Consider the following 14,110-nt stretch of genomic DNA (forward strand, 5'->3'; position numbering starts at 1 on the left):
CTGGCGGCGAGGTGCGTGCAGCCTCCTCCTCTTCCTTCTCCTCCTCCTGCTAGCGGCCGCCCTGTCCCGTCTGTCTCCTGAGGGACAGGAAGGTGGAGGGACCCCCTTTTCCCTCCACTGAGCTGGAAGGAGGGCTGTCAGAAGGGGATGTCCACGTTTTCCCTATCGGAGGGTGTGTTAAAGTACTCCTCGGATGTGAGGCTGAACTGCTTTCTCGCCTCGAAAAGTGTTGTGGACAGTGGCAAGGCTCTCCCACGCTTTGACGGAGCTGTACAAGCGGCTTCGTATTTAAACTGCTCAGGCGTTTCGCAGGTCGCTGCGTTGAGGACTTGTAATGGGCCAGTTACACAATCCCTGCCTTCCACTGGGTAACAACATCTTCGTCTGCCCCCAAGTAGTTTGCACGTTAATTGATTATAAAGGTACTAGTGAAGATGTGAAACACGGTGGTATTTTAAAAGGTATTGTTAACTTGTCATCACAGCTTCAGCCTGGAGAAGAGAAGGCTTTGGGGTGACCTGATTTCTGTCTCGCAGTACCTGAAGGGAGTCTACAGGAAAGATGGGGAGGGACCCTTTCTTACAAGGGCATGCAGCGAGAGGACAAGGAGGAATGGCTTCAAACTGAGAGTAGGTTTAGACTAGATGTATGGAAGAAATTCTTGACTGTGAGAGTGGTGAGGCACTGGGACGGGTTGTCCAGAGAAGTTGTAGATTCTCCATCACTAACAGTGTTCAAGACCAGGCTGAAGGGGACTCTGAGCAAACTGGTCTAGTGAGAGGTGTCCCTGCCTATAGCAGGGGATTGGAACCAGATGATCTTTAAGGTCCTTTCCAACCCAAACCACTCTGTGATTCATATTTGGAAGGGAAGATGTTTTCCAGTTTTAGGTGCTTGTGGCTCCCCACTTGGCTTAAATTTGTTTTGCTTTTAAACTTACTTACTGTTGTTTGGAGAACACCCATGAAGGGAGAACTGCAGCTTCTGTAATCAAAGGAGAGGCAAATTTCCAAAGTAAAGATTAGAAAACAATATAGTCATGCTGGCAAATGGAAGTTTTTGGTAGATATAAGCAGGGGGAGGGAAAGCAACTTTCCTTAAGGAAAACCACAAACCTTAGAAATATTATCTGTAGATCATAGAATCACAGAATGGTTTGGGTTGGAAGGGACTTTAAATACTGTGTAGTTCCAACCTCCCTGCCGTGGGCAGGGACACCTTCTGCTAGACCGGGTTGCTCAGAGCCCCATCCAGCCTGGCCTTGAATACTGCCAGGGATAGAGCAGCCACAACTTCTCTGGGAAACCTGTTCCAGTGCCTTACCACCCTTACAGTAAAGAATTTCTTCTGTATATCTAAACTAAATTTTGCTTCTTTCAGTTTGAAAAAAAAAAAGGAAGTATGGTATTTGGAATAAAGTATACCTCACCTTTTATGCTTTGTAAGGATTAACATGTTTGAAAGTGTTTCAGAGATTGGCAATCTCCCTCCCTGCACAGCAAAGTAGATGTCATTGATGAAAGCCTGTAATTTAATGAAAAACTATAACCTAACAGAGTGCGTGTTCTTATTTGTATATTTAGCTACTATGAAATAAAATTGGTGTACTGAAGTGATTTAATCTGTAAGTGTATATTGGAATATCTGTGGAAAAATAAAGTGGGTATTTTGGGGGTTTTCTATATCAAGAGAACGGTCTGCATGCTTTACAGCTCTGATTGTTGAGTTTGGATGACTGTACTTAGTTCAAAATATCTTTTGACCAAAATACAGCTCAGTTCAGTGTTTATGCTACGGAGATGGTTGTTAGTCGTTGAATATCTAACATTTGGTTCCTGATGGGTATTTATTATTTTAAACAACTGACGGTTTTTACTGTGGTACACCTTTGAACAAAGTCAACTTATGGACAATAATTTTTGTTTTTAAACAGTGAATTTATTGCGGAAGATGGTAATGAGAAGTTTTGGCAGTTCTTGGAAACTGTACGGGAATTAACAGTTTACAAGCAAGGAGGTAAGTTAAATAGCATGCTGGTGTTTAATATATTATCTTGTGCTGTATTTAACTTAAACATAACACATTAATTGGTTCCAGGCAGGTCAAGCCTGACTCTTCCATTCTTGCTTACTAGGTAGGTTTCTTTCAGAAAGTTGTAGCATGTTTTCCCCTAAGAGCAGTACTTGTAGAGGAGTTTAAGAAAAAAAAAAGGAAGATGACATGGACTGAACTGTTCTTACAATATGGAGCAGAAATGTAAAGATTAAAGATACCTACCTGCTTACATGACTAGCTTATAGGATATTGAGACTTCATGTTTTCTGTATGATGGATACTTGCAGGGCATAAAATCACACAAATAACTAAAATGAGAATGCTAGCTAAAGGAAAAATTTAAAGAATTACCAGAAAAGCTTTAATACTTGTATGTGGCATGGAGACTGTTATCTAGCATCAGTACTGCTGATAATAAAGAATAAAGGTTTATCACTGACAAAATAGGACTAAAAAAGCCTTGCATGATTAGACAGAAAAATCCGAAGTTGTTAAAAATTCGGAGAGAAGACCAAAGCATAAAATCCAGTAAAAGAACCATAAAAAGCCACGCCAGAAGAGACCTTGGAGAGCAGTTTACGAGAAATGTCCATGGTAATGAAAAATTGGGAAACCTACAGGGCTTTACACCAGGTTGGTCAGTCTTAGACCTGCTTGGTAGGTCAACAGATGAACAAGGTAAAAAAGGCTTCAGAAGGTAAGGCTGCTTCATTTTGCTCTTTACTTACAGAGTAGTACAACTCTTTAGTCAGGAGTGTGAGCACCTAACACTACTGCTGAAAGAGACTTGAGGGAAATTGAATGGTAAATTAATAGTCAAAAGCTAACAAATTGTAGAAAGATCCTGCAGAAAATGACAATGAGAAGTGCAGGTTCATGAAAAATGTTGTATAGGGGAGAGAAGACTTGAGAAACAACATTTCAACAATTGTGACTAACTGAATACAATTTTAAAAACGGTGGTGGTGTGCATGTGGTAATGTTATTTGAGTGCTCAGCAGTGCCCAAAGCAGCCAATAGACTTAAAATATTCCTAGGAGGGGAACAGGGACATGTGTGGTAAACATAATGTTGCTGCTTTTGATTGCATGATGGGCTTTTGTCAAGTATAGTGTGATGTTTTACTTTACTGTACCCCTGTGTTTTCCTCATCATTTCTTTAGAATGGAAGAAGTACAAGCAGAAAATGTATAAAGAACTGTGATTTTAGTTGTAGAGTATCAACTGGAAAAATTTAAAAAAACACTCCAAGTTACTGTGAGATGATGATCTCACGGTTAGAAGTATATTCCAGTATATACCAGTATGAAACCAGAGAGTCACTGAGAACAGAATGCCCAGGTGGTGCATGCTGCTAAAAGACATTCTGTATAAGGCATGAGGACATGGAAAATGGAAGTAGGTGCAGAATTTGACCTGTGGTCAGCTGCTAGTAGCATTTGTTGAGGCAAGTGCTGTTGACTAATGCTGTTTAAGGTCTTTGTCAGCACACAGCACAGTGGCATGTGTTATACCCTCCATGAGGTTCTGAATGACACAAAACTGGGAGGAGAAGCTGGAAGGTAAGGCTGTAATTAGAGGGACCTTGGCAGGCTGGAGAGACAGGCCAACAGAAACATTGGGAAATTGAGCAAAGGCACTTTACTCCTTGCACATGGGCTGGAATAATCTCAGCAACAGCATAATGTTGGTGCTGACTGACTAGAAAGTGGTTTTCTGAGAGATAGAATGGGGATCCTTGCAAACAGTGAGAAGGCTGGCTACATGCCAGGCTGCAGCAGGAAGAGTGTAGCCAAGAGGTCAAAGAAAGTGTTTATTCCACTGTATGTGGCACTTGTAAGACTGTGGAGTACTGGGGCTCCCTGTGAAAAGAAAGACAAGAGTCCATCATTGGAGCAAGTCTAGGAGATGAACTCTGCAGTTGTTAGGGAGCTGGAGCAGACTTCTGAGGAAAGTCTGAGAGAACTGTGAACCTGAGAAAGACAGGAGTAAGGAGAGATGTTGTATCTTCAGCTTCCCAACAGAGAAATGTGCAAAGAAAGTGGAACCTTCCTGAAGGTACACAGCAGTATGAAAAAAAAGGGCAGAAGTTGAAACATGGAGATTGTGGTTAGATACTAGAGAAAATGTTTTTGCTATGGCATTGGGTAAACACTGCAGCTGACTGCTCCAGGGGGCTCTGGAATCTATTCATTGAGATAATTCAAAATACTACTGCTTGAGGCCTTGAGCAGCCTAGTCAAGCCTTGAAATTATATCTCTAAGTAACACTTTGGGTGAGGTGACCTCCAGAAGTCACTTTTAACTTACCCTTTTTTTTCTATGAGTGGTTTAGATGCAGTTGGCATTGCCTTGGGGTAAGACTGCTGTATTAGATGATGTGTCAGGGTTTGTTTTTTTTTATCAGCCATCTATTTTCTGCTTGCTTGGACATGCTTTCCAAGGAATTTGAAACTTTAATGACATTTATTATTAGTGACACAGATGTCTGTTGAAATTAGCTGTTAGTTAAATACCTACTTCACCTGGATAAACTCTGTGATTGAGAATAAATAAATTACAGTAGGATGATTTCCGTGATCTATCATGCCAATGAACTGTTAGATGCTGGCAGTTGGGAACCTTGACACTGTACTGAAATACTACTTTAATTAAGCATATTGAGCAGTTGATGTGTATATTTATCTTTATGGCCAACACATACCTATGACAAGAATGCAGGAAAATTTGAAGTTCTGGCACCAAGTGGCTTTCCTAAAAGTGAAGTCGTAGTTGGGGTAGTCTGAATCTAAGGAAATGGATGCTCTTAATGAACAGGAAGTCTGCATTAGATGTTTACAATAAACTGGTCAGCTTGAGTGAAGAATCTGGTGCTGCAAAACTGCAGTGGCACAGTTTACTGCGAGGTGTGCAATAGTTTACCTCTGAGGAGAAGTTGGTTCTCTATATGGTGTGGAATGGGTTCTGTCTTAGTTGCTGCATGTCATGACACATTGACGTAGAAGGATGTTCATGATGTGTTAAAACTGATGTAGCAACAACTACTTGTGTAAATTAAAGGATCTGGCTGAGAAAGGATTGGTTGGGGCAATTGGCTTTTCAGTTCTCTGAGTGATGCCAAGAGCAGACAGGATGAATAAGCAGGAAATAAAAGCATTGTTTGTTTGTTTAAATAGAAACATTTTCATACAAGATAAACAATTCCTAGATTTGAAGCTGAAAATTTGGGTTTATGAAGGAATTGGGTGATAGATTTGTATCCCAATGCACCGTTGAATGTTTCAGAAGAGTCGTAAAGTGTTAAAGCTAGAAGGCAACTTAAATCAAATAGGGTAGCTTGCTTTTTTCCTTCTAAATCCTCCGTTGGATGATTTTCAGTCTGTTTTTTTTTTAATCAGTTCTCAGAACTTGTTGTTTTAAATTTAGAATAATCAACATGTCTTGTTAATTTGCTAATTTAAAGTATTTAGCATTACCAAATTAGGTTTATTAATGGTCTCTTTAGCTGTGATATTTGTAGCAATTTAATGGATTTGATAGGAATTATGTACATGGAATTTGGTAAAATATTTAGTCTGGTGATGTATTTGGTGGTTTTAACTTTTTTTTTTGATATGAACGCAAATCAACTTGGGCAGCATCTTGATTATACCATATGGAAAACATGAACCGGTTAGTGATGGGATACACTATTAGATTAATGGGAGGTCTTCAGGTAACATGAGCAACATTGTTTATATCTACTTAATGTGCAACATATTTTCTGCCAGGCTTGTGAAATACTTGGAAAGGCAGGTGATGCTATTTTGAGCTGCAGGTATGTTATAAAGAAATCAAAGCTGCAAAAATTTCATACTAAAACCAGCACTTAAAAAACGCTGAAGATGGCATTTAAAACTTGCTGCTGCTTTTATATCCCTAAAGGTTAATTTATGATTGCTGAAGGAAGGTAAGTAGCCAGTTCCCTGCCGACTAATTATCGCTCGAGTGTTTGCTGTCTTCCCAAGTGCTTCAGTTTATATATTGAGTTTTCAGCAGCCTCATAAATATATATTAAAAACCAAAACAAAACCAACACACAAACATATTTTCTCTTTGGAAACAATTTTCTCTGAAAAAAATGCAACGGTATATTTCATATAAACAACAATCATGCAAATTATTTGTTGCAATCTAGAAGACTACAGATTATTCAGAACTAAATTAGACAAGTATTTTTTATGTGTATATAAACCTTAAAGATTCAAAAGGAATCAGTTTCACAAACATGGCATTTCTATACGAATAATGCAATAAAATAAAGTATTCCCTCTTTACTGGCATCTTATTTGAATGGCATAGAGATTTGACTGGCCAGTGATTGCCTGAACTGCTGTTACTGGGGATCTCTAATTTGCTAGCTGATCTGTGGATCCAGACATACGTAGCTATGCAGTTGGAACAATCCTCATACTTCCATCCCACAAAAAAATTATTCCAGCACACTGTGTTCTTCTGATTAATTATGTCCCTTATATTTATTCTCCCTACCTCCTGTGCCTTAGTATTTTGAATTCTGTTGTGGGTTACCAGCATATATTCAGATTAATTTTGTGCTGTGTGTGCATGAGGTCTGAGGAGCTGTGCTGTAATACTTTCTTATCTTTGGTGACTGCCATGGTAGTCTCTTTTAATTATTTTTAACTTACCTGTGATAAAAGATACTGCTGTAAATTGTGGATAGTAAATGTCAACATTTAAATGTGAGTCTGCTTAGCTGGCTGTTCATTTCTTGCTGTAGTCAATCTGATCAATTTGGCTACAGGAGCTGGGAGAGCTTTTCAGCTGACAAATTAAGGCATCTTCAGAGTGAGCTTTTCAGGTTTTGTTGCCTGCTAGGCTGTATTTCTCATGGCTAGGATGAAAGTTCACAGATATAAAGCTCATACATGTGCATTCAGATGTCTGGAGCTGTAGCCTGTTAACATGATCTCTTCTACTTACTTTTAAATTTATGTTTTTAATGATTTAGTGGTAATGTGCTGTCATGCAGGATTTTATAACCAGAAAAATCTGGTTCTTCATGATTGCCTGTAATGCCCTAAGAAACTTATTATGACTTCTACTCTTTTGGCAAGGTTAAAATGAACTTGGAGGGCAAGTAGTTACCAAATATCAAGGATTCAATACTATGTGAAAATAATTTGCAAAGCTCAAGCCATAGTTTTGATTAATTAAAATTAGCTCAATTGGTTAGAGCATGGTGTGCTAATAACGCCAAGGTCACAGGTTCAATCCATGTGCAGGCCTTAAGAGTTCACTTAAGTCCACTGTAGTGTTGAACTTGAGGATTCTTGTGGGTTCCTTCCATCTCAGAATATTCTCTGTATGTAATAAACTCTAAAAATTGGTTTTGCATTAGGTGGCTCATATAGCATTTGACATGGATTCATGTATCTCGGTGAAGTTTAAAGCACAGTTGTATTCTAAGTGAAGCCAACAGTGTTAATAGAAGTTGAAGTAGTGGGAGTGAATCATGATTTGGTAAATATATCCTTGTCAATGTTGTACAGTCATTTTTGAAGGCAGACAAAAAAACTTTTTTTTTTTTTTTTTTACTTATTAAAATCATCGTTGTCATAATAACCTTCCAGGAAAAAAATGTCAGCTGTTTTAAATACAGCAGTGAAAGCATAGATGAAAATTGTAAGCCAAAAAATTTACAGACTTGTGGTAAAAATATTTTGAGGCAGAACTTTTAGAATCATATATTTAATGGCTCTTTGTTGTCTTCAATAGGATGTTATTTGGGGCTGAGTGGGGAGGCAGAAATTCCAGATTTAATTTTTTTTGTGGAGATAATTTCAAGAAAATTTAAAAATATAGTTATTGAAAAAAAGTTTCAATCTGGAAGGATTTGTTGCTTCCAAAGTTTTATATTCACTGTTTTCAACATGTGAAGCCAAATTTAACTCATTTAGAATCACAAAATCATTAAGGTTGGAAAAGACCTTGGAGGCTGAGTACAACCTTAGACCAATTGCCACTCTGCCAATTAAACCATAGCACCAAGTGCCCCGCCCAGCCATGTCTTGAACAGCTCCAAGGGTGGTGACTGCACCATCTCCCTGGGCAGCCCATTCTTATGGTCCACCACCCTTTCAGTGAAAGAATTCTTCCTGATGTCCAACCTGAACCTCCCCTGGCACAGCTTAAGGCCAATTCCTCTTGTCCTGTCAATACTTGGCAGGGAGAAGAGGCTGACCCCCACCTGGCTACGTCCTCCTTTCAGGTGGTTGCAGAGCGTGGTAAGATCTCTGTTGAGCCTCCTCTTCTGCAGGCTAAACACCCCCAGCTCCCTCATCTGCTCCTCACAGGATATGTGCTCTAGAGCCTTCACCAGCTTTGTTGCCATTTGGGTTCTGTCAGGGCTATGTGTGGGTGTAGAGAACATAGGTTTTTCATCGATTGAATTGAATGTAAGACAGTAACAATTATATGTCATGGATTAACTGCAGCCGGCAACTAAATAGCACATGCCCACTCTCTGTCCTCTCCAGTGGGATGAGGAAGAGCATTAGGAAAAGGTAAAACCTGTGAGTTGAGATAAAAACCATTAATACTTGAAATAAAGTGAAATATAATGATAATAACAGGAAAAAGAGAGAGAGGAATAAAAGTTCTCTCAAGTGATGCATAATATAATTGCTCATCACCCACTGACCGATGGCCAGCCTCTCCTCAAGGAGAGATTGACAACTCCCAGCCAACACTCCAGTTTATATACTGAGCATGACATTTCATGGTATGGAATGACCCTTTGGCCAGTTCAGGTCAGCTTCTCCTGGCCATGCTCCCTCCCAGCTTCTTGTGCACCTTCTCACTGGCTGAGCATGGGAAACTGAAAAGTCCTTGACTTAGGGTAAGCACTACCTAGGCACAACTAAAACTTCAGTGTGTTATCACCGTTCTGCTCTCCTTGAATCCAAAACACAGCACTGTACCAGCTACTAGGTAGAAAATTAACTCTACCCCTGCTGAAATGAGGACATCATGTAGAATTCATGAGGAGGAGCTTTTATAAACTTACACACTTCCCTAATATTAGGGTTTTTTTCTAGTGAATTACAGCAAACTCAGCCTTTCTAAATAATGAGTTTTAAGGAGGAGAAGGCAGAAAGGAGATACTAGAGGCTTTAAGAGCAAAAGAAGATTTTTTTTTTTTTTTTTACAACCACGACAGGGTTGTAAAGAGGAAAATGAGAGGATAGGAGCTGCTTAGTTATGAAAATTGAATATGCCTCTAGAATGAGAATTGAAGGTTAATTATTTCCAACCAATGTTCTCAATATATTATCACTTCTGTCATTCCCAGCCACCATCCACCTACTTTCTTAGTCAGAGTCCTAATTTTGACCTTGAAAATACAGGGTATGCAGGGAGAGGGGGGAAGCTACTTCACGTGTTCCATCCATTCTCATACTCTTGTTTATCATGTATTTTTAAGGAAGAAGTAGAATATATGAGAGTAGCCCAAAGAATGACACCTTTAGAAGATTTTTATTTATGTAAATTGCATGACTGGAGGGTTTCCAAGCAAAATGTGAGTAAATTATTTGTAAAATAATGCTCCATTCAGGACTTTCCGTATAGGTTTTTCAAGAGACATTATTGTTGAGTGGGTTTTTATATTGCTGAAAATAATTTAGATATTAATTAGTGCTATTGAACTCTCTTCTGTTGTTTTTATGTTATTTAGGCCTCTGGATTCATAGGAAAGGGAACAGTTACTGGTGGACAACACTGAAGACTTTCGAATGGCAAGCAGCACTGGCATTAGTGCTTGTCTATTATATAGTGCAGATAGATATGTCACATCATTTAGGGCTAAATACTAAAAGTTTGTCTTTTTTGTTTTTTCTGTCTTCAACAGATTCAGAGTACTCCTATTACAACTTAATCTTGAAGAAAGCAGGACAATTTTTATCCAATTTGCAAATCAATCTATTGAAGTTTGCACTTTCCATACGGGCTTATTCTCCAACTGTTCAGATGTTTCAGCAGGTGACAGTATTGCCTGATATATTTGGTACATGATTGAATGAGGTATTTTGGCTAAACGATGTTCATTGTTAGAGTTCAGTAAAATATATGCCAATATTATTTGGAATCAAACATGATGAAGGTGATGCTTTATAAGCTGGTTATATTGACAGGAACAAATATTCATATTCAGTTATAAGGCTAGCATTCCTTTCAGGGTAGAGTTTTTTTGCAATTGTTCATTTTTTAAAATTCAGGTCATGGGGATTTTTTTGCATTGCTTCAAATAATCCTGTGGGAATTCAGACATTCCCAGAGTAGGACATTTCCTGTAGCTTTAAGTAATTGATATTTGTTATTTAGTGGATTTCTCATCTTTCTAATTGTTTTAGTATTTGAAAAGTTGAAAAATAGAAAAATCTGCTTTATTAATGAAAAAGTGAGTGGACATAAATTCATTGTGCCTCTAAACCTAAAACTGCTACTCCTCCTTTAGCAATGCCACCTTTAAGATAAAGTGAGAAATCCATGTTTCTGAAACGTAATAAGCTATAATAAAATTAGGGAGTTTTGCAGGTGTTCTCTGGAGGAATATCATACTCTCAGACTCTTTTTGTTTTTATCTTTCAGCTGGTGAATCCAGAGTCACTGACATGCAGTCACAATTCCCACTTCATACTGGAATAGCTGAGTAGAGCTTAAAAAAAAAGGGCAGGAGATGGGAAAGAGAGAGAATCAAAAATTGACGTTACTTGTTTGGGATTTGTTGGTTTAGAAGTTTAATCTTTGTATGTTAACGTGATTGCTGATAGCAACTAAAGTTAAAAATATCTCAAAGTACAGGCTGTGATTTCAGCTTGTGGAGGAGATTTCTCAGTCCTGTCTTTACAGAACATAAATGTACTTTCATTTTCTGGAGTATGACTGCATTTAATAGACTCCATCTCACAAAGAGCATAGGGTCTTAATCTTTTAATATTTTTCTTCCCTCCCCCGCCACGTACCCAATTTTGAATGGGCTTAATTAGAAACACAACTTAATGGCAGCTGTTATTTTAATCAAAGGGATGTGAGTTTAAGTTGAAGTGCAATCAAAGCATTCTGGTTGAGTATAATTGTTGAAATATTAGATTGCAGCTGATGAACCTCCACCAGAAGGCTGCAGTGCATTTGTGGTTATCCATGAGAAGCACACCTGTAAGACTAATGAAATAAAAAAGCTGCTGAAGAAGGCTACTAAGAGGTAAATACAATGATCTGGTTTAGCAGGAAAAATAGATTACTAAAGAGCTTAGTATTATGAATTCATCAATTATGAATCAAAGTAGGTTTTAAAATAAAATCATAGAGCTTTGGTCCCCTAATCACATGGACAATTTTGTACTTTTTCCTGTTTTTTTGGTGTGGTTTGTTTTTTTTTTTTTAACATGGGATAGTCAAGTTTAAGTTACAGTGTACTTTCTATACAAAGTTTCAGTGTCACACGTCTGACGTGGTACTCTGCTGACAGATTCTGTAGTCAGTGTCACTGCACTTGAGTTTTTCTGGGTTGCAAGGGCTTGGCACATGAGTAGAAGAGGAGTCTACCTCAGCTGGCATAACCTTTCCTCACCGTGTGTTAGACTTTGTACCTATCAACTCTTTCCACAGGTTTTGTCCTGTGGTAACTAGCATCAGTCCAGAGTTCATTTGAGCTCTGAAGTAAAATACATAGAACCTATCGAAACAACAGTAACAGTATAATGAAAGCATAATGTTTAATCTCTCTTTTTAAAAAAGATATTATTTTGTGGGTTTCTTTAAGACCTGTGTGTAATTTTTGTTTTTCTTTCCTCCCCCCCTGCCCCACGCCATGGTCACCATAATATACATTAGTGTCCATACCCTCAGGCACTTCATGGAGACATGCAGAGCAGAAAGATGATTTAGTAGGGTATATTTCTTTGATTTTGCTTTCTGTCAAATATAAATTGCGGGGAAAAACAATGAAAACCTATAAATTTGTCTCTTTGGGGTTGGTCGCTTCTGAAAATAATTTTGTGTTCTACATGTATGATTTGTGGTGTCTTCTAAGTCCATTGATACAATTACCTACTAAATAATTTTCTTTTGCTTATTCAATAGCCAAGCTTTCTGTAAAAGCATCTCACTGTCTAGTTCACAGTTTCCCATTTTTAACTATTACATTCTTCTAACAAATATCTCTTATTTTCTTAGGTAAAAGCCAAAATATAGTACAAATAATTAAAAATGTTGTTAAATTCTTGTGGCCATATATTAAGGCATCATGAGACCTTAACATTTTATTGCAATGTCTGAATATAGTAATCTTTTAAAGCAGTTAAATAGACCCAGCACATTCTCCTTTCTGGAGATATTATTCCCAAATGTACAAGATTCTGGAAAATCACAATACTAAACAATAGAATCCTGAATTATTCAGATTTGAGATAGTTAGACTTCTAGAAATTATTAAGAACTTGCAATAAAACAGAAGTTTCTTTTATTTGATTTGTCTTCTATTTTCAACAGCTTTGCATGCACCAGTCATATCACAACCTTCAGAGCTGCAGGGACAAAATCTTGATAAATTTTCCCTCCTTCTCCCCACCCCAAAAGTAGTTGTATCACTCAAATACTTAGAATACCTGGAGCTAGACTATGAGCAAAACATGTTCACCTTCACATGTCCAGGTAGTCTTTTCCACTTGTACTCTTGTACACTTGTTCCATTTGTACTCTGGGTAGCAGATGCTTTTCACCTATGCTGGTGATATTTAGGCTAGGTGATAAAGATAGGGCTGTGCTCCTGTTCCTTTTTTTTTACAGGGTGAACAAATGATATATGGGACAGTGTGCCATCTTGCAGGTGATTGCTCTAAACCAGTCATTCTTTTTCTGTCTTTTCATAGAAGAGATCTTTTTGATTTATTGATTCTTTTTTTAATTTCAGAGTATTTTCCTTTGTGTTCCATTCTCTGTCTTCTGTCTGTCATGACTCTTCCAATTAAGCCCGGCCAATTTAAGCTGTGCTTTCAGTTGTTCACCATATTTGGATGAGGATGCTAGAAATGTTCTGATTTTAGGGACTGATAGTTTCAAATCTCACTGGAAGAGGAAGAAGAGACTGCAGCATTCTTTTGCATGGATTCATCATCTCAACCCCAGATTCAGGAAGTCTCAGGCTCTTTGGACTAAGGAGAGCCCAAATATTCTGCATGTCAAGGTTAAGGTTTTGCTTTTTTTTTTCCCAGTCCTTTATGCAGCAGTGACTGTGATTTTGTCTTTTGCACTTTCAGCCACGTTGCAATGGACTGTGTGGTTCTAATTGGAAGTATTTTGTGTGGAGCTGCAATGGCTCCAGAACTCAAGGGCTCTGGATGTGTCAAAGTACTTGTGGTTAAATGATTGGGATTGCTTATCTTGCTAACTGTCCAAAACACAACACTAAGATTTCTGGGACTATCGCTGTGAAGAGCAGAAGCATTAAATGGAGCCACATTTTGCTGAAAACAATCAGTATCTTACATTTGTCAGTACATGTTTGCTGTCTTTTATCACATTGCTTCTGCATCCTATCCTGACAATTATCTAGACAAGCATACAGTTGCCTGTACTACCCTAGTGAGTGATAAGCAAGTGCTGAACTCCACATCTGTGTCATTTTTTTATCTTTTTGTCTGCCCAGCTGTTCTTCCTTGTCTTTCAGGCAGCCTTCTTATGAGCATCTCTTATGGCAGGAAATAATTAGCTTTCAGTTCTAAGAGCAGGAGAATCAATTCCTTGTCACTACTATTCAGTGTTGAAGAGAAACAGAGAGCAGAGGCTTATCTTGGATTTACAAAGGCTGAACACTTTAATTCTGAACCCAAGGTCATTAGAAGAGCTCTATGCAGTGTTACTTCACTGCAGCATTCAATATTTTTATGAAGCATGTTCACTTGTGATTTGAAATTCTTCCTTTGAGACTGTCACTGTTCAATCATAGCAGTACTCAGTAATCACCTTGGTTGGTTGGTAGAAGTGGTTAGTT

General features: G+C 38.2%; 1 protein-coding gene across 1 annotated transcript in view; it reads left to right on the forward strand.

Annotated features, from left to right (window-relative positions):
• The first annotated feature begins 6 nt into the window (after positions 1-6).
• The window catches only part of UGGT2 (UDP-glucose glycoprotein glucosyltransferase 2), a 79,879-nt gene continuing 65,775 nt past the window's right edge, over positions 7-14,110 (forward strand). The window contains exons 1-4 of the mRNA XM_008632420.2: positions 7-11; positions 1,934-2,016; positions 9,968-10,098; positions 11,208-11,320. Of these exons, the coding sequence (XP_008630642.1) occupies positions 10,087-10,098; positions 11,208-11,320 (125 nt within the window). The 5' untranslated portion in view covers positions 7-11; positions 1,934-2,016; positions 9,968-10,086. The remainder of the gene's footprint in view (positions 12-1,933; positions 2,017-9,967; positions 10,099-11,207; positions 11,321-14,110) is intronic.

This window comes from Corvus brachyrhynchos, unplaced genomic scaffold (genome assembly GCF_000691975.1).
Source record: "Corvus brachyrhynchos isolate BGI_N302 unplaced genomic scaffold, ASM69197v1 scaffold12, whole genome shotgun sequence".
Lineage (NCBI taxonomy): Eukaryota > Metazoa > Chordata > Aves > Passeriformes > Corvidae > Corvus > Corvus brachyrhynchos.